The following is an 18,277-nucleotide window of genomic DNA, read 5'->3' on the forward strand; positions in this document are numbered from 1 at the left end:
ACTTTGACACCGGGGTCACGTTCCTGAGCATTAAGCTTGTAACTGCCACCGTGTGCCTGCATGTTTGTCAGTCTGACTGCAACGGCTGTGTGTACGTGCTCCACATGCGTGTTTTCATACACCTTCCACGGCCGCACAAGAGCCGCCGCTGTGCTCCCTCGGACCAATCTAAATATTCCGGGTGAAAAAACATCAGAGTCGGGGTTATATTTCAAAAAGCAGGCAACCCTGTTGGCCTTTTTTTTTTTTTTTCCCCTCCACCCCCCTGCTTTCAGAGCAGCAACAACTTTATTTATGTCCAAATCCTGTGGATGCAGCGAGAGAAGGAACCGCGAGCAAAGTCGGATCATTATCTCCCAAATCTAAACAAGCCTTTACTTTGCTAGAACAGAGCTCGTATTCTATAAGCACTTAAACGTAGCGGGGGGATGGGCTCATACGAGTGTGTGTGTGTGTGATCCCAGGGTTCCCAGTCTGAGTTTAAGAATGACAGGGTAAAACACTGCAGGCTCTGTGGAAGCCAGGAAACAGCCTAATGTATTTATCCAAACACATATCTGCTGAGAGGCCCCACGGCTTCAACACATCCCCTTCTGCAGGGGCTTCACCTCCTAAAACGACCACGGTGCAAATGGAAAAAGCAGCAGGACGGCACAATATGGGCAGAAAATGATTACACTGATTATAAAGACAAACACTGTGATTATTTGTTCAGACTTTCTGGAAATCTAACTGTATTTGTGCACCTTTTCCACTCTTTTATTTTTCAGAAGAGCGCAAAACTACTGCTGCTGTCTTTGAATACGTCGTTTTTTGCTAAATAATTTACTGCTACAACCTAAAGGCAAACAATCTGCTCTTATATGCCGTCTGGAATAAAACTAAACTGTCTCCAGATGACAGATGATGATCCACTCTGAGAAACGTTTTCAGGATTTTCCTCTTAAAACATCAGGCCGATTCATTCTTTTTCCCAATTCGCTTGTTTCTCCATTTCCCTTCCAAAAAAAAAGGTTTTATTTAAAGGCTTCTCTCACTGAACTTTTCTTATGGACAACTGGTGCAAATAAAAAAAAAAAAGAGGCAGAGATGAACCAAGACTTTCTAGGGAAACAAAAAAACTGTCAATCAAAGAAGCATAAAATAATAATACATCCAAAAATAAACTGTGAATTTTCTAACCTTGGAGAGGTCATTCTGTCTTGTTTTAAAGCCAGAAAATATTTCTCCTATGTTCTATTATTTGTTGAAAATGGAAAAAAAAAAAAAATGGAGGCAGCCTCTTCAGACTTCAAACCCGCCTGTTCTGGTGGATCCTGCGCTGCCTGGCATGTGTTAACCTTGATTCATATTGAAGCGTTTGGCCTGATTTATCGCCGTCTTTGTCAGCCATTAAAACGGCACTGACGTAACACAAACTGATGGGTGACGTCGTCGTCTTTTTCCACATTCGATGCGCCGAAATCCCAAAACGACAAAACCTGGAGGAAGGTACGACTCCCATTTAGCTGTTTACACGATAAAAAATCATCCTGTTTACACGTAAGGGGGACCTGAGCATCTGAGGTGATACAATATTATATTTAGAGAAAAACTACTTGTTTGCCAGATGCTGTTGCTCCCTAAAGTGAAGCAGTGCAGCTGGTTAACTTTCCAGCTCTGCAGAGATCTCGCACCGCTGCCCCAATCTTCCTCCAGCTCCAATTTATCTGAAGTTGTGATGTTTATACGTCTGCGTTATCTCAGCCTCTCGCACATCACGTAACAAACTCCAGATCTGAGCATCTCGGTGCAAAGATCCAAGGTGAGCAACCCAAGCGAAGGCTTCGCACCGCCGCCCATCTGACGCCCGTGAATGTCAAATTCAACAAGATAACTCCTTTAATTTCTGCTCGATTACAAACACATCATCAGCAACAGTGTCTGAGGGTCTCTGAAGTGACAGACGAGAGGAAAGATTTTTTTTTTTAAACCACAAACTTCATCTTTTTATTTTTTTTAAACCCAAACCAACAATCCGTGATATTTACATGCATCTGTTCCAACAAGCAAAACAGAAGAAATGTGTTTTTATGGAGCTTTGGTGTGATTTTACCCTCAACAACTTAATTATATCTCAAGATGTGGGAACTGCACAGTTGTGTTTGCTTTAATGCCAAATCTGTCAATAACAATGGCGATTGTGTAATTAGCGTGCAGCGCTGGCATGAGCTGCATTTTCTCACATAATTGCCTGTTTGGCGTTTCTAAAAACTTAAACTGGCCTCAACTTATTTGGAAGCGAGTCACCATCACGACGCTCCATATTTCATTATTTTGGCCTTGTTATATTCATCCATATGCGTTGCACCTGTGGTACAGAGAATTTGAAGGACCGTGCGGCGGCTTTTCTGCAAATCTAAAGCAGCCAAATCAAAACCCAAAGTGCCCAACAATAAACAGGATTCAAGTGACAGAAAGCTCCACTCTAATGATGAAGCAAGCGGCACACAGGCAGCACTCTGGAGCTCCATTCAGTCTGCAGCAGGTTAACTTTCACACACAGCACCCCGCGCACGCAACCACAACCAACAATCAGGCCCGAACCTTTTTTTTTTTTTGCAGAAGCTCAGAACTGCTCTAATTGGAAGGAGACTGGACGTGAGCAGCAGCTCTGCGCTAATACGTGTCCGCGGATAACACACGTGTGATGAGTGTGTGCGTGGCGAGGGCTGACGGGTCACAGCGACCTGACCCACTAATGAGAGGCAGAGCATAACCGCATCAGACAAGAGCAACGCTAAGTAACTGGTCTGATAAATAAATAAAAGGGAGCGCCCTAATGCGGACAAAGCGCCCGTGCACCGCAACGACAACATGGCACAAACGATAACAGTCTCATGGCACGACCACAGCGAACCGCCGTCCGCAACGCAGCAGACAAACACCAGAAGTCAGAAAAGCTTTTGCTCAAATCTGCGAGACCCTTGGAAAGCAGTTCAGCGTGTGTGTGTGTGTGTGTGTGTGTGTGTGTGTGTGTGCAGAGCTTCAACCGGTAAAACTTTCTAAACACTTCCTCGAGTCTTACATCAGTACCGTTTATGTCGTTTGTCCCTGCTGGCCACCGTACGCTTTCTGAGCACGAGCCAATTAAATCAAAGTACAAATAGAGACCCTGCATCAAAAGGAGTCCTGATTGGCTTCCTGTTGCACCTCAGTGTGGTGACTTGAGTTTCTAAAATGTGTTGAAAACTTCATGCAAAACAAACAAAAAAAAAGATGCAGGTTTAAAAGTTGCACCTCCTCAATCTGCAGCCGAAAACTGGAATCTGTTAATAAACTCTACACACACTGGTGCAGGTAGAACGTGCGTCACTTACATGTGGACGTGTGGAGGTTGGAAGCGGCTCTGGTTGATGTTGTAGTGTGTGAAGGCCTGCGTGGGGTTGGAGCTGTACTCGTCCACCGTGATGGTCACTTTGCCATGAGCCATCCTTCCGCCGTTTGGACATGAGACGCCGTTCGTTCACCGGGATTCAGCAGCGAGCCGTGCGGCGGTCATCCTTCAGAGCCGCTTCGAGAAGCCCAGGAAGTCTCCCACAGCAGCAGCGGTGGCGGCAACGGCAGCAGCAGCAGCAGCAGCAGCGACCCGGCCGACCGACTCGACCACGACACACTGCAGTCTGCACCGAGACACACACACACACACACAAATCAGCTGCTTTCAGAGGCACCGACACACTCACACAAAAGGTCTTTCACGTGGCAAGAAAATGCAAAAGCTCCCACAATAAATGCTTCAAAATGTTAAATGCACAAACAAAAAAAAACAGTGACCCAGCTGAGATGCAACAGTCTGCGTAACAGAGGCAGACTTTAATTTTGGATAAAAGCAAATTCCTGAGCGTTCTCCACAAAATCCCAATTAGAAAAATGCAGCGAGGCAACTTGGAACACAATTAGCAGATTCATTCTACCTTTAAAAACAATATGGCATTTTGTTAAAGAGTCTGCACACAACTTCTCTTTCTTTTTCTAATTGCTGCTCTGCTGCTGCAAACCCACTTGGATTCAAACTAATGTAGTCAAATGCAAGAAAAAAAAAAATGACTGCAGGCGTGACCTCCGAGTCATCAGCCTGTTGAAATTAAATAAACCGAGAAGGGAAAAGCTGCCGGCTGCTGAAGCCTTCAATAATAAATACAATGCATGCATGAAGCAGGTTTTGACAATCACTAAAATAAAACAAAAGATCTGCTCTGGTCGGTCCGGGCCTGGCGCTCCAATTCTGAAACCAGAAAACAATCAATCTGCTCTTTGCACGCCTGTACAATTAAATTATTTTTTAAAAAAGAAGGAAAAGCAGGTAAAAGTGTGCAGAGCCCCGGTGCATCCTCAGAGCTCACTCACCGGGCTTCGCTGTGAGCCTCCCTCCTGTCTGACCTCCCTAACTGATAGTAAAGTGGCCACTGTGGGCTTGACAGGCGTTTTTCTTTCTTTCTTTCCTTCCTTTTTTTTTTTTTTTGTAAGACCTCCTGATGCAGCACGAGGAGGAGGAAAGAAGAAGAAGAAGAGAGGGAGAGAAAAAAAATTGCCCTCAATTTAACAAGTCTGTCATCTCTTTTTTTTTTTTGGAGGGAAATCAACAAGCATCCGGAGTTCATTTGATGGTTAAATCCTGGGATGCAGTGGTGTGTTAGGGGGAAAGAAAAAACCTTTTTCTCCTCAATTTAAACAACACACACACACAAAACTGTCCTATTTTCACAAAAAGCATTGATTTGTGTTTTCTGGGTCAGATGGAGGCAGCTTGCTAAAGTCAAAAAAAGATTTATTCCAGGCTGGGGAGGGGAGAGACAAAAAAAATATTTTAAATTAAAAGCAAAAAAGTGTTGAAAGTTTAGCAAATAAAAAAAAGGGGGCAATGAATTTCTGCAAGAGCTTTACCTCTGCAAAAAAAATGCTGCTGCAGCTGCATGGAAAATTAGCTTCTCTCTTCTTTTTTTTTTTTTCTTTGCAAATGCAGGCCGAAAAGCTTTGGTTTGTGTGCAGCATGCTCCACAAGCTGAGCATGTGTGTGTCTGCTCAAACTGTCTGTCTCTACCTTATGGCTACAGTAGCAGCAGCGGCAGCAGCAGCAGCGACTAGCTGTGTAGCTTAGCCTGCTACTAAAAAAACCTGCCCCGGCAATAGGTTTTTATTATGCACGCTGTAGCTTCGCACACGCACCCAGCAGCCAGCGCACAAAGCTAACTTCACGGCGAGAAATCACTCCCGGTAGCGGAGGCAGCGGAGGAGGACGAGCGGGGTGAAGGCGGATAAATTGACCCTCTCTGATACCGTAACACGGTGCGAGCTATTGCGCCGCTTTTGCACAGACAACACACACACACAAATATACACGCACACACACAAAAAAAAAAGAAGAAGAAACGAGAAGAGCTCCGTGCAAAAGGGGCTGAACTCTGGCTCCGCGGAGGGCGAAAAAGCAAGAGAAGAGCCGGAGGTGGTCAGTGTCACAGCACCGCCGCTAACCTCCTGCTCTTCCTCGGAAATGACAACCACCTTTCAACCGACGGCTTTGTGTCAGGAATGCCTCCTCTCCTGCCCTCGCTCCCCTCCCTCCCTCCCGGTTCAAAGCCAAGCAGCAGAAAGGTACCTTCGTCGTGTGGTGCCTCTTTTTTTTTTTTTTTTTTTTTTAAATATCTCTGGCCGGAGAAAAGAGTGTCGGGTCGGGGTCGCCCTCTACGCGGCGGCGGAGGGACGCGGGTCCATGCGGCGGCGGTGGCGGCGGCGGCAGCAGCGGGAGAGCAGGGGGAAGGTTTTCTCGGCCGTCCGAGGAAGGGGGGGAAGGTTGCGGCAGTCCGGGGCGGGTAAAGGGGGCAGAACCTTCGACCCGGCGGGACCTCGGCTGGCTCCTGTGGAAGAGAAAACCAGACAAGGAGAGAGCGAAGGGGGGCAAGAGAGCCGGAGAAGGAGGGCGAGAGAGGCTGACGGAGGGGGAGAGAGAGAGAGAGAGAGAGGGAGAGAGAGAGAGGGAGAGCGGCTCGGTGTGACGGAGGGGGGAGCCGGAGTGCAGTGAGTCGGAGCTGCCACTGGGGTCAGAGAGCAGCGAGAGCAGGAGCGAGCACAACCCCCCGTGCGCGCCCCCTCAGCGGCGGGCACACGCGCGAGAAGAGCAGCGGAGGAGGAGGAGGAGGGAGGAGGGAGCTCGCGCAGTCCCGCGCTCTACCGCCGTGCTGCGTTCACGTGATTCCGGAAATGACAGAAAGAACTGGGAACTTTTAAATAATTATTGTGGAAATTAAAGTTTTACGTTTTGACGTTGAGTGGTCAAATAAAGAAATATATATGTATAAGCATGCACAAGAATCGAATAGAATAATTTTCATTGATCCCCCATTGGGAGAAATCTACCAGCCACAGCAGCATCCAGAAAGTATAGAAAAGAAAGTACAAGGAAATTACAATAATTAAGTAATAAAATAAATATGTACACAAAATGACCAAAAAAAACCATTGAATGAAGAAAAAAATTGCAATATTTACACTTAGAAAGAATATACATACATATTTTAACATTTATCAAAGTACATTATATATTTTTGGTATGTGTAGCTGAAGCCTTATTTTTTCAGTTCCATGTTTTTTATGTATTTCTTTGAAGTTGCAAACCCATATTTTCAGTTTCAGATCAGTTCAGTTCAAGACGCTTTATTAGCACAAACATCATGTGAATATTATTCTCAAAGCATAAAAACTATAATTTATTTAGTGGAGTAAGGACATTAAATTAGATGATTAAAAGAACAAGATTTTTATTTTTTTTTACTTCAAACTTCAGATCTTTTCTTTTCCTCGTTCACTTCATATTTTCTCCATTTCATACCTTTGGCCTTGATCTGGCGTTGGCATAGACTCTATATAAAAGATGGACATAGCGGCTCTGACTACTACTGTCTAGTATTTGGCATTTAGCCGTCACGATCTTGCTCTTTTGAAAATGAAAGTAACGAGTGAACAACGGGTCTAGCTGAGGACTCGAGTGCTCTAGACATGGTAATGCAATCATGACCTGCTTTATTGTCTATTCTACTGTAAATGAAACCTTAATTTGCAAAATGAACACCACGTTGTATTCAGAAAGTCTTGAAACTAATGATTAAGGCCATGAATTCATCCACTGAGGTAGCACATCACGTGAGAAGTAGGTTCATTTTCTCATAGACTTCTCTACAATCTCACTTCTGTTTGCAACCAGAGGAGTCGCCCCCTGCTGGCTGCTAATCAGAATGCAGGTTTACAGCAATTTCACACTGACTTCACTTTTCAGACCCTTAGATTACATGAATCTTTTATATATCGTGTGTGGATGTAGAGGCATGAAAGAAACAAGGAATCATAAGTGGTCATCATGATCAGTCTTTAAACACTTGCTATTCATTGTCCATGTAAGCAGTCGTGCAATGCATTCTTAATATTGTCTCTTTTTCAACCTACAACTGAATAAATCTTGCACTCTTGAAACACCTCGCTGCATTTTCAAGAGATGAGGCAACACGTTGTTCACACCTCATTTGCATAAAGTTGAGGTCCAGACTACTTTATGCAAATCAGCCCATCAAGCAACTCTAGAAAAACTTCCAAGCTAACTGGTGTAGATCTAAAATGAAGCAGCTCTATGGTTTATTTCTCACCTCAAATATTTTACACATTTTGGTGAGCTGCTTTCGTAATGCAAGCAAAAGTTTCCAAACCAGCCACCATGTTGATCGGGTTTGAATCTATGGGCAGACGGCCTACGATTGATGATCTGGCTAGTCGAGGGCAGAAGTTGTGGTATTTATTGTGACCCCATGTTGCCTATGAAGCCAACAAAGCCAAAGTTCTTGTAAACACATCGTTTAGTTAGCATCACGCCACACTTTTATGAAGCTAACTGCTCAATGAGGTGTTGATAAGTTAGAATTTGAGTCCACCAGAGCTCAGCCTTGTCTCCTTCAGGTATCACACCATCACTAACTCGTGTAAAACTCTTAAAATTGCTTTCAGACACCGCGTTGTGCTGAACAAACAAATGCAGAACGGCGCCTTCTTTTCTTTTACTCTATTAAACAGCAGCAACATCACGAAGCAGCAGGATCCATAACTGAGAGGCGGACTAAGTGGCACAGCAGGTAGCTGTTTGTTTTCATGAATGGCAGAATGGCGCTGTTTCCTGAACTAATAAATGTAAATGATAATAACAATAGTTGTATAAACGGTCTTCCATTGGAGTGTATTAGGGTGCAGGCCTGTATGAGTGGAGTCCTCTGGGACTTCACAGCGCTTTAACGTGTTGTTTAACCCAAATAGCCGCAAGGTACAGAAAGTACACAAATAAAACCAAACTAGAATGAGAATGCTCTGGCTTCTCCCTCGTAAAAGCTGTTAATTTAGACGGTTGGGTTTAATTGGAGATCTACTGTAACTCTGAAATGCCACCAACACAGTGGAGGCGAAAGGAGGTTGTTTGTTGTACAACATGACGTTCTGCCGTCTGCTGTGGATCTGATTGGACGAAGGCTCCCCCACGTCACAAATCACAATTTATATAATATTAATAAAATATAATATATAGTAATATCCAATATATTGCAATTACTTCAATCCACAGCTGCATTAATAGCTAACAGATCATATATTTGTGCTGCTTGCTGTATAAGTTTGTGAAAAAAAGTATGTTCAGTTCAGAGTTACTCAATTTTGCTGTATTGTTAGTATCACTAATACTAATACCACAGTTTTTATAGACAAAGAGCTTATAACTAATGAGTTATTTTGCTTAATACATGTGTAACAAATACTAGTTTGAATTTAACCTGGAATATGTTGATTCATAAACAAACCAAAAACATGTATTACTGTGTGTCGTGTTGTCACGTATTTTCTCTACAATAGATAATTAATACTTATAATTAATAATACAGCCTTTATTAAGTGTTTATAAGCTGATTACACACAAGTGAACTGTCACATATTGTCATTTTTAATAAGCTAACATCATTTTAACCAATTACATTATTATTTTTTTACATGATTACCTAAAAGTTTGGCCGATACCGACATTAAGATTTCTGATATCGCCGATAACCAATGTTACTGATGTTGATATTCAATTTTTGTTCACACTGAAAATGAGTATTTGTATGCACAGTGAGAATGTGAAAACTATTAAGAAGAAGCCGGTACCAAATTGGACCTCGTAGTCTTCTTTACTATGTAACAAAAGTAAAACATATTTTAACATATTTAACGTTCAAGTCCATTTAAGTAAAAACATCTGTGAAATACAGAAACAATGAAGAGACGAAGGCGATACCGATATATCGGCAAAAATAGTAATATCTGCCGATACCGATGCGGTCGCCGATACATCGTGCATCCCTACTTATCATTAAGGTCGGTTCATGTAAGTTCAGATAGCTGTGTTGCCGTCTGTCACCATTTTGTCAAAATATCACAAATCTGGGGCACCCGTATAGCTCACCTGGTTGAGCGGGCGACCCATGAACAGGGGCTACAATCCCCGACGCAGCGGTTGTGAGTTCGAATCCCGCTCACGACCCTTTGCTGCAGGTCTCTCCCTCACTCTTCTCCCCCCTTTCCTGTCTCTCTCCACTGCTCTACATAAAGGCAAAAGCCCAAAAAGAAATATTAAAAAAAAAAATATCACAAATCTGGAGCCCAGTCTTGCCTTCGTTGCCACCATCAAATTCTACTGGTGCTAGAAAAGCAATGAAACCAAAGACTGTATTTTTAGGAGGAAATACGGATACAGCCGTGTATATATACACTTTACAGGAACTTTCTGAAGCCCCCAAAACCACCCTTGATTGTAAATTTTTAATTATTTTAAGGGTCAATAATTTAAAACACGGCCTCTGCTAGAGCCTCAGATATCTGGATGTGCTTGAACCAGTACAGTCTGTGTCCTCACCAAATTTCATGGACTTAGATTTTTTAGAGATAGTGAATGCTTAAAATGCCTTCCCAGGTAAGATGGAAGAGGGGTCTTTTGAGTGTGAAAATATAAAAAAAAATTCCCAGGTCGGAAAACACACAAAATTCTGAGATTTCAGCCCAAACATTTACAGAACCTCATCGTAGCTCACAAATAACAAACAAGAAAACTCTGGACAAAATCTGAGATGGTGCAGCAACATACTTTCTGAATTCTGTGTGAATTGGTGCAGACTGACCCTGCTGGTAAATAAATAAATGTTTGGTTTATGGAGCCAAAGTTGTTACACAAAATGAAGTTGTGTTGAAATGGTGTGCAGGTCATAATGAATGGTGTATAATGGTTTCTAAGGAATTTACTAATGCATGTAGATTAGCAATAAGTTGCTAAGATGAACATGTAGATTGTCAGGTTGCACAAAAACGAACACTGCAAGAACAGATGTGACAGATTACCATGAGTGTGACTTATTAAGATTTCTAATTGCAGACGACTTATTAACAGGTCGATGAACACCAGAATGGGGGACATTTCCCAACCTGGCAACCTAAAGCTGATGACCACAGAAACACACTCTGAGGCTCCTAAATGCACTTCTTTCTGTCCTCTTTTTTATTTTTTTTTGTGTTGGCCCTGAAGAAAGCTGCTGGGCTTCGGCAGGTTTACTTCGGGCTGTCGGACTTCGTGGCACGGCATAATAAGAAGGTTATTGATTTTATTTCATGAAGTCATATGCAGTATTCAATATTTTGGTTACTGCACCTTGAACTTGTCTGTAAACCTGCACACGTGCCGAAACCCATTGATTATCCTGGAGATGATAGACAGTAACAAGGAGAATCAGATGTACATGCATTTTCATCTTTTATTAGTGGATCTGACACCTGAACGCTTCATTTCAGCATCGGCTACACAGCCAAACACTGATCAGCGCACATGTTGACCTGGAATATTTCTTCATAAGATCACAGATGTGTGGGAAAATGGTGCCGGAGTGTGGAAGGTGTTGTAAAATCTATGATTAGAAGACAGCACGGCCCCATCGGGTTCACAAGTAAACAATACTAATGAGTACCTGTGGGAGTCCATCACACAACCTGAAATGGGGCAACATAGTTTCCAAACGGGGAAAAAAATCCTGCAACTTGGCTGACTGCGTGAAAACAGCATCCTGATCATCAGGGTTTAACGCCGTGATTATCAGTTCACTAAATTATGGATGAAGTCTGGGAGAAAGTTTCTCTTGAATCTCTTGAAATGAGGAAACTTACTCGAATGCATCTCTTTATTGTTGCTTTTGGTGCCTTCTGCAGACATGTTTAAGACAAATGAGGCATCCTTTATTTAAACCCTCTGAATCCCAGCCGGTTTCTGGGTGTTTGTTTTTGGGTTTTTTTGTTCTGACATGTTTTTAGTCACTGTGGGCTCATTTTTCACTGTGCAGTTTAGAAGAGTTGTCACAAATAACGACAACAACAACAAAAAACTCAAGTTGAATTTCTTTTATCATAAATTTGACTTAAATTGAACAAAAATTCTGGAATAATACAAAATGTTTTACACATTTGCAACCAAACTCGCTGCTTTTCACACGACTCTGCACATCAACTGGAAGCTGAATGTATCTTCTATCAACTTGCTCCGACCATTTGTGATCCATGCTGCATTAATTTTATTGATCCAGCATGTTCTATTTTCCTCTCAGTCTCTTCTGTAGTCTCCTTGCTACTCTGTGAAAACACTGCCTGCAGTTCACCAGAAAACTCTGAATTATTGTCACTGGATTGTTGGTCACAGCTGAGTCAGTCGTGGCGTCTCAGTTTGCTTCTCACAGGATCCATTCGGTGCAAATAGTTTATTTTTTGGAGAACTTTTTTTTATTTTGATTTGATATCACAGTTTTACGCTTGGTTATTTTTCCCTGACTGAACCACATGTCACACGTTCAAGGACTGTGAGGAAGTGGAAGATCAGAGCATTCTCTCTGGTTTTGATAAATGGTGTAATTTTGTTGATGTATTTTAAAGATAAGACGCCTTTTTTTCAAACTTGCTGGCAAGCTTTTTGGGTACAGAGTTTAAAAGCTTCACAAAATCCGTCAGACGTGCAACTCTGCAGCTAAAAACATTCAGGTAGTGAAGTTTATGCAATGAGAGCGTCTAACCTCATTATCCACTTTTAACACTGAGCACAGTCGCCAGTGAAAAGACATTCAGAGCCGGTTCAAACAGGAAAATGTTCTCACTTCATATTTAAAGATGTTGATTGACTGTTCATATTTCGACCATGTTACTGGGTTTTGCAACGGTGTAAGTTATCATCCTTGAATTTCCTATCATCGTTTTGGAGCCAACTATTAAACTAACCAACCCGCTGACCTGCCTCCTAACCTCTATGTGTGTTTGTTGTTATCACACAACTGTTATACTTTCGGCATCTGCGAGTACACGAGGGTCAGCGTGATATAAATTTTGCCATCTCCCTGAGTCTGCAAGAGTCCTTCGCACATGTCTGCGTGCAGACCTACATTTCTGTCTGGCACAGATATGCCACAAGGACAATGTGCAGATAGTGCCAACTGTATGTGTACGCAACGAATCCTGAATCTTGAATCAGTGAACTCCTGCAGACTGCATAACTAGCAGAACAACAACTACATATCCAACATAAATTTTTGGCTGCACGCAGACGTGTCCGGAGGGATCGACACGGACTGGTGCAGATTTTGGGGAGATGATAAAATTTACATTACATGTAGGCAGCACATCCTCTCAGAAGCAGAAAGTAGAGTCAAGAACAAAAGTTCACACACACTTGTTAAGACAATGTGCATCACAGCAGTCTTGAGTTTAAAATGATTCCTATAACTGTGACTTTTCCATAATGGAATCATTAAAAACACTCAGATTTATTATAGGTCTTCTAGAAATCTGACAAAATCTGACAGTGATACAACTGTACCGCACACTTTAGACTTACCAATGTTTGCACAGTTGATTTGGGGATCGGTAGCTGCTTGAAATGGCTCCAAGTGATTATTCTGGCTTGTTCGAGTCAATGATTTGCTTTTTCAGATCTTTGCTGAGCTCCTCAGACTTTTAGTGTTTGTGGCAGTCTAATGAGTTATCAGTGAGTCCTGTTTAAACAGGCTCAGAGGAGTCATCAGCTGTCGTCAATCGTAATCACTCACAAGAAGTTAAGAGGCCATGACACTCAGGCCACGTTTACACATAACCAGATATTTACAAAAACTGATCTATGTTTTCAAAAACACATTATTCCCACCAGATCGTTCTCAAAAAAATCTTTGCTTACACAAACCCGTATAAACACGTTGTTAAGAGCTGCTATGAGCTGCCAAACCTATAGGGGGCAGTGTAATGAGGAGCATAAAGCCAAGCTAGCCAATCAGAATCCTGGAAAACACAACACAACAATGAATGGCACGAATTACTTCCTGTTCCTTCAATGATAATGGCGCAAGAGTCGTTTGTTCGACAGAGAAGCTCCTCCACATAACAGAACCTTTCTGAATGTAAATACAAACGGGCCGAAAGCGTTGCGCAAACATAAAAACTGCTTTAACAGAATCTATTTCTGATGATTACGACAGTAGCCAAACTGTAAACACGTAGCAAAAACGGTGATACATCCATGCATTTGGGCCTCTGGTTTATCATATCTGAAAACTCCGGCCACAGTGGAGGTTTGGAAAAACTCCGTCTTTACGTTTGCATGTAGACGAGAGGAGACGGAGATTGACATCACAGTACGCGACAAAAGCGTCATCAGCATCATCCCTTCGATGAGGAAAATCCTCAGAGGTCTCTGCTGGGTCCTGTTGTACAAACAATGCCAATATGTCCATATCCTTGGACTGACATGTTTCCCAGTCGATATGTTCAAGTATTTTACATGTTTTGTACTCGAACACCACATTTAGGAGGAGCTCCACTTCTCTGTTGGTCCAAACAAACCACCCTCACATCATTATCGTTGAAGTAATTCGTGCCATTCGTTGTTGGGTTTTTTCCAGGATTCTGATTGGCTAGCATGGCTTCATGCTTCTCGTTACACTGCCCCCTATAGGTTTGGCAGCTCATAGCAGCTCTGAACGACGTGTTTACGCGGGTTTGTGTAAATGAAGACATCTTTGAAAACGATCTGATGTGAACAGTGTTGTTTTCCAAAACGTAGATCTGTTTTTGTAGATATCCGGCTATGTATAAACGTGGCCTAAGAAAACTTGCTTAACTCAGCTTTCTACATCAACAAACCAATAATTCAAGGTGCTGTATGGATGTTTTTGACCCAGCAGATTTGGTCATATTTCCAGAAAACCTATAATAAACCTATGAAAGAACTGTGAAAGATTGTTTTTTTTGTTCTGTGACGATGACGCCATGTGCTTTAATGATTTCACAAGAACATTAGGAGTTCTAGGAGTCATTGGAAACTCATGATAAACAAGGTCTTTACAAGTGTATCTAAACTGTTGTCCTTCTATGGTGCTGAATCCAAACTAGCTTCAAACATTACTTAGATGCTTTGGTGCCATTTTTACAACAACAGTAACTCTGTTAGGGAATGGCCTGTTGCACTGTTCTCTGCAGATGTCATTCAGTTGGTGTTCATGCTCCATGTTCACTGTTTATTCTGTCTGTCTTCTCGGCAGTCTTTAATGCAGCTTTCACTTGTCACACAACACTCCAGTTTTCTTCCCCAGATGAGGTCCCGTCTTCGGGGGCGGTGGGGGAGAAACCAGCAGAGAGCCTCATGTGCTGGACTGTAGTTCCAGCTGATAATTCAACGTGAATGATAACTGCACCAAACAGTCTGTTGCTGCCGATCAATCACGTCTCACATGACGTCAGCGTGCCAGCTGTAAGTTATTGTCCACTTCTGAGAAATGAAGGTGTCCCGCCACTTCCATCACGGTTAATGACGCGTCGCATGTACGGCACGTTCGCAGCTCGTCGCCACATGTGCGCCGCATATGCACGGAATTGATAAAAAAAACAACTGTAAAATATACAAACTTTGATGAAAGGAGTTAAATTAGTTGGATTATTAGTTAATTTTTTATGTCCGTTGTTGTTTATAATGAGGCAGCTCTCATTTTCTATGAATTATCGGTGATTAAACTAAATGTTGTGAGATCAAATGTAGCTTCAGTGTTACTCACAGTCTTAAAATCACTTTTGAAGGCTGTAAGAAACTCAACATAATGATGGAAAACTGGACGCTAAACATGTTTGTTTTAAAAAGTATGAACTTGGATGACTACCTTTTTCCATCTCTACTAACTTTACTGGATTTTTTTCAGGAATTGATTCATAGAAAATCACTGGAAAGCTTCCCCCACTGCCCATCGACAAACTTTAAATAATGCACCAGGGTTTAAATGCTGCCCCCTACCTTTTTCTTTTTACTGCGTGAACACGGTGACGTGATGATGAACTCTTCGTCTCTTCAGGTGTGTTTCATCTCATTTCACTCCACTGTGCTGTAATCTTTTAATCCCGTGAAACATTTCATTACACATCGCTGCTGTTTTGGATGCCAAGTACGTGCAGCGTTGCCGTTAAAGAAATCACTATTTTCGAGTGAATATTTTCCGCTAAAGGGAAATAAATGATAATGTTGAATTGCTGCCCATCACCGAGTTCAACAGCAATTCAAATCAGTCAGGGATAAAAAAAAAAAAAATAAAGAATTAATTTGTCAGTTCCAAGGCTATACCTTTTAATATACTGATGGGATTTTTGATGAGAAAAGGCTGCATGGGACGATCCATAATGGACTCGTCTGAGGGGCTCTGGCACATTTACATGTCTGCCAGTTGAGGCAGGGCTGGCTTTTTCTAATTTTACTGACATGCTTCAATTTCCCAGGCCCATCAGCGCGTTCCCCCACCGCCACAACAGCCCTGCGAGTCATTTCCATTTGACTTTTCTCTTATCTGCACAAAAAAAAAAAGCATTTCCATCTACTCGCCGGCGGGTGTTAATGTGAAAGCAGGGTTTAAATTTTATGTGAAGAGGCCACATTTAAACATTTGACCAGCGTTTGTTCTCCTGGCTGCATATAGAAAACTGATGATAGATACGGGACCAAATGTCACAGAAGAAATGGCTTTTGCCATGAATGTTTTATTCAGCCCCATGTCGCGTCGATCACATTTATACAATAGAAAATGTAAATGTTATGCAGAGTGTTCAAAAACACTATATATTTTATGACCTTCTATAAAAGAGGGTAAAATGACTTTCCATCCAAATAAGGCAAAAATGGAACACATATTTAATGGCACTGGGAAATAGGAGTGTGAGCTGTTTCAGGAGGCAGAGGGTGATATTCACTTAACCTGCCGGCCGCGGCGGTTCACCGGCTCTAACCTGCACAGATTTATGCCCGTCTTCACCGCTCACCGTGTGGATAAATAAAATGGAGGCCTGTCTGTGTGTCTGAGGGGCCCATCCAGCAGCACACACAGGCAGGAGTTGGGTTTTTTAAATGTTAATGTCATTCAGATTTATGGGCGGCAGATAGATGGTTGCTGAGGGTATGGCAGGCTAGATACTGTTTATGTCATTGAAATGCACACAGAGAGAAAAAAAAAAAACAGTTTGCCCCAGAGCCTCGGCAGCACTCTGAAGACCGAGCCGAGCCAGCAGCAGGCCTCTGTTTGGAAAGTGCAAGATTCAAGGAGTTTTCTTTTTTTTTGTTAAAGGATAGATACAAAAAAAAATAAAATCTCTATACCACTTAATTATATTAGCACATAAAGTACTTTTGTCCAGCGGAGCCTGAAGAGACAGAGAGAGCAGGAGAGCAGGGGAGAAGAAAGGCGAAGAGAGAACACACTGGCATGAAAGCCAAGTGTATTAATTCTCCTCCCATTCTCCCGCTGTGTTGTGATAGACTGAGTAATATGCAGGCTCACTTTCTATGCCAAAGGCTAGAGGAAGGCTCACAGGAGAGGACTCTGAGTCAGTCTCCCTCTGCCTCGCTCGCTCTCTGCCTCTTTTCTTTCCAGCCCTTTAAACTTTAGCAATGTTAAACTGTAAAAATAAAACAATCACTTCGTTTTTCCCCCCCGAGACCCAGCTTTACCCGCAACCATTCAGCACAATCCTCGGCTTCCTCGGTCTTCTCCCTGCATGTGTGTGCAACGGTCGATACGGTATAAATTAGGAGAACACTGAGCCACGCTGCCTCCCGTGTGAAGTGACTGTGTATTAAATCACGTTAATTGAAGTTCAGAGGAGGACAACGCCGGACTGCACTCGGCCCTCGGCTGCTCTGTTAAAGTGGCTCCGGGCCTCCCCGGGTGACGACCCGAACACCTACACTCGTAATTAATCTGCGATCACGGCGGTGACTTTCCTCCATCCTCGGGGATCGCTCCGGTTTAAACGTGTGCGTGCTGCATTCCAGTGCTGCGGTTTAGTATTTGCATGTGATACAGTTTGTACACTGGAGGAACTCTTTACACATCAGGTGAAGGACAAGCGCGTCCAAAAGACTCACATATCCAACATGTCGGTGCCAAACCTTCACCAAGCGAAAAATGGCAAAAATGTTTTTCCTGATGAAGGTTGAGCACCGAAATGTTGCCCCAGTGAATGTGTCTTGGACAGCGTGCAGGATTCTGGTTGAGTCTGTTGGACACAGTTCGTTCACTGAACCAAATGCAAACAGGCTTTGAGTTTTGGAGCTGCTTAACTATAGACCAACTGTCAACCACTAAGTTAATCCACATCCTGGTCAGGTGTGGTCTTTAGAGGACGAAGATCAAATATTGACCTGTGCAGTGACACTCCTTTAACCAGTGAAGTGCAGTTTTATTCCACACACGACAGGAGAAAGACGAGAACGTGCCGTCGGCTGCTGGATGCTGCAGCCGGCCACTTGGATGTCCACAACTCCACCAACTATCAGCTAAGAAATCCTCTCAGACAGCTCTGGATGTCCGACAACGTGACCCTGATCCCCCAAAAATATCCCCCAACTTCACCGAGCCCTTCAGGAAGCAGCATCGACAACTTCATTATCTCCATGTTGCAGGTTTGCAGAACTATGTGATGCAAATGATCGACACACTTGATACTAACTTGTGATTTCTGGTTAAACTCTTAATCTGCCCGTTATTGTTTCCAATACAGTCACACTTGGTTGTTTATTGACTACTGTTCTGTTGTAGAGTTGCTGTGCTTTGCAGCAACATAAACTTATTCCCCTAATTTAAATAGCACGGATAGAATTTATGGAAATATTCCATGTTGTGTTTAT

General features: G+C 42.7%; 1 protein-coding gene across 1 annotated transcript in view; it reads right to left on the reverse strand.

Moving 5' to 3' along the window:
* The window catches only part of LOC103366992 (metallophosphoesterase MPPED2-like), a 38,744-nt gene extending 32,827 nt beyond the window's left edge, over nucleotides 1-5,917 (reverse strand). Inside the window, exons 1-2 of the mRNA XM_008294871.1 lie at nucleotides 5,639-5,917; nucleotides 3,360-3,662 (exon numbers count right to left, since the gene is read on the reverse strand). Coding sequence (XP_008293093.1) covers nucleotides 3,360-3,472 — 113 coding nt within the window. The 5' untranslated portion in view covers nucleotides 3,473-3,662; nucleotides 5,639-5,917. The remainder of the gene's footprint in view (nucleotides 1-3,359; nucleotides 3,663-5,638) is intronic.
* Nucleotides 5,918-18,277: the final 12,360 nt, after the last annotated feature.

This window comes from Stegastes partitus, unplaced genomic scaffold (assembly GCF_000690725.1).
Source record: "Stegastes partitus isolate 25-593 unplaced genomic scaffold, Stegastes_partitus-1.0.2 Scaffold1003, whole genome shotgun sequence".
Taxonomy (NCBI): Eukaryota; Metazoa; Chordata; class Actinopteri; family Pomacentridae; genus Stegastes; species Stegastes partitus.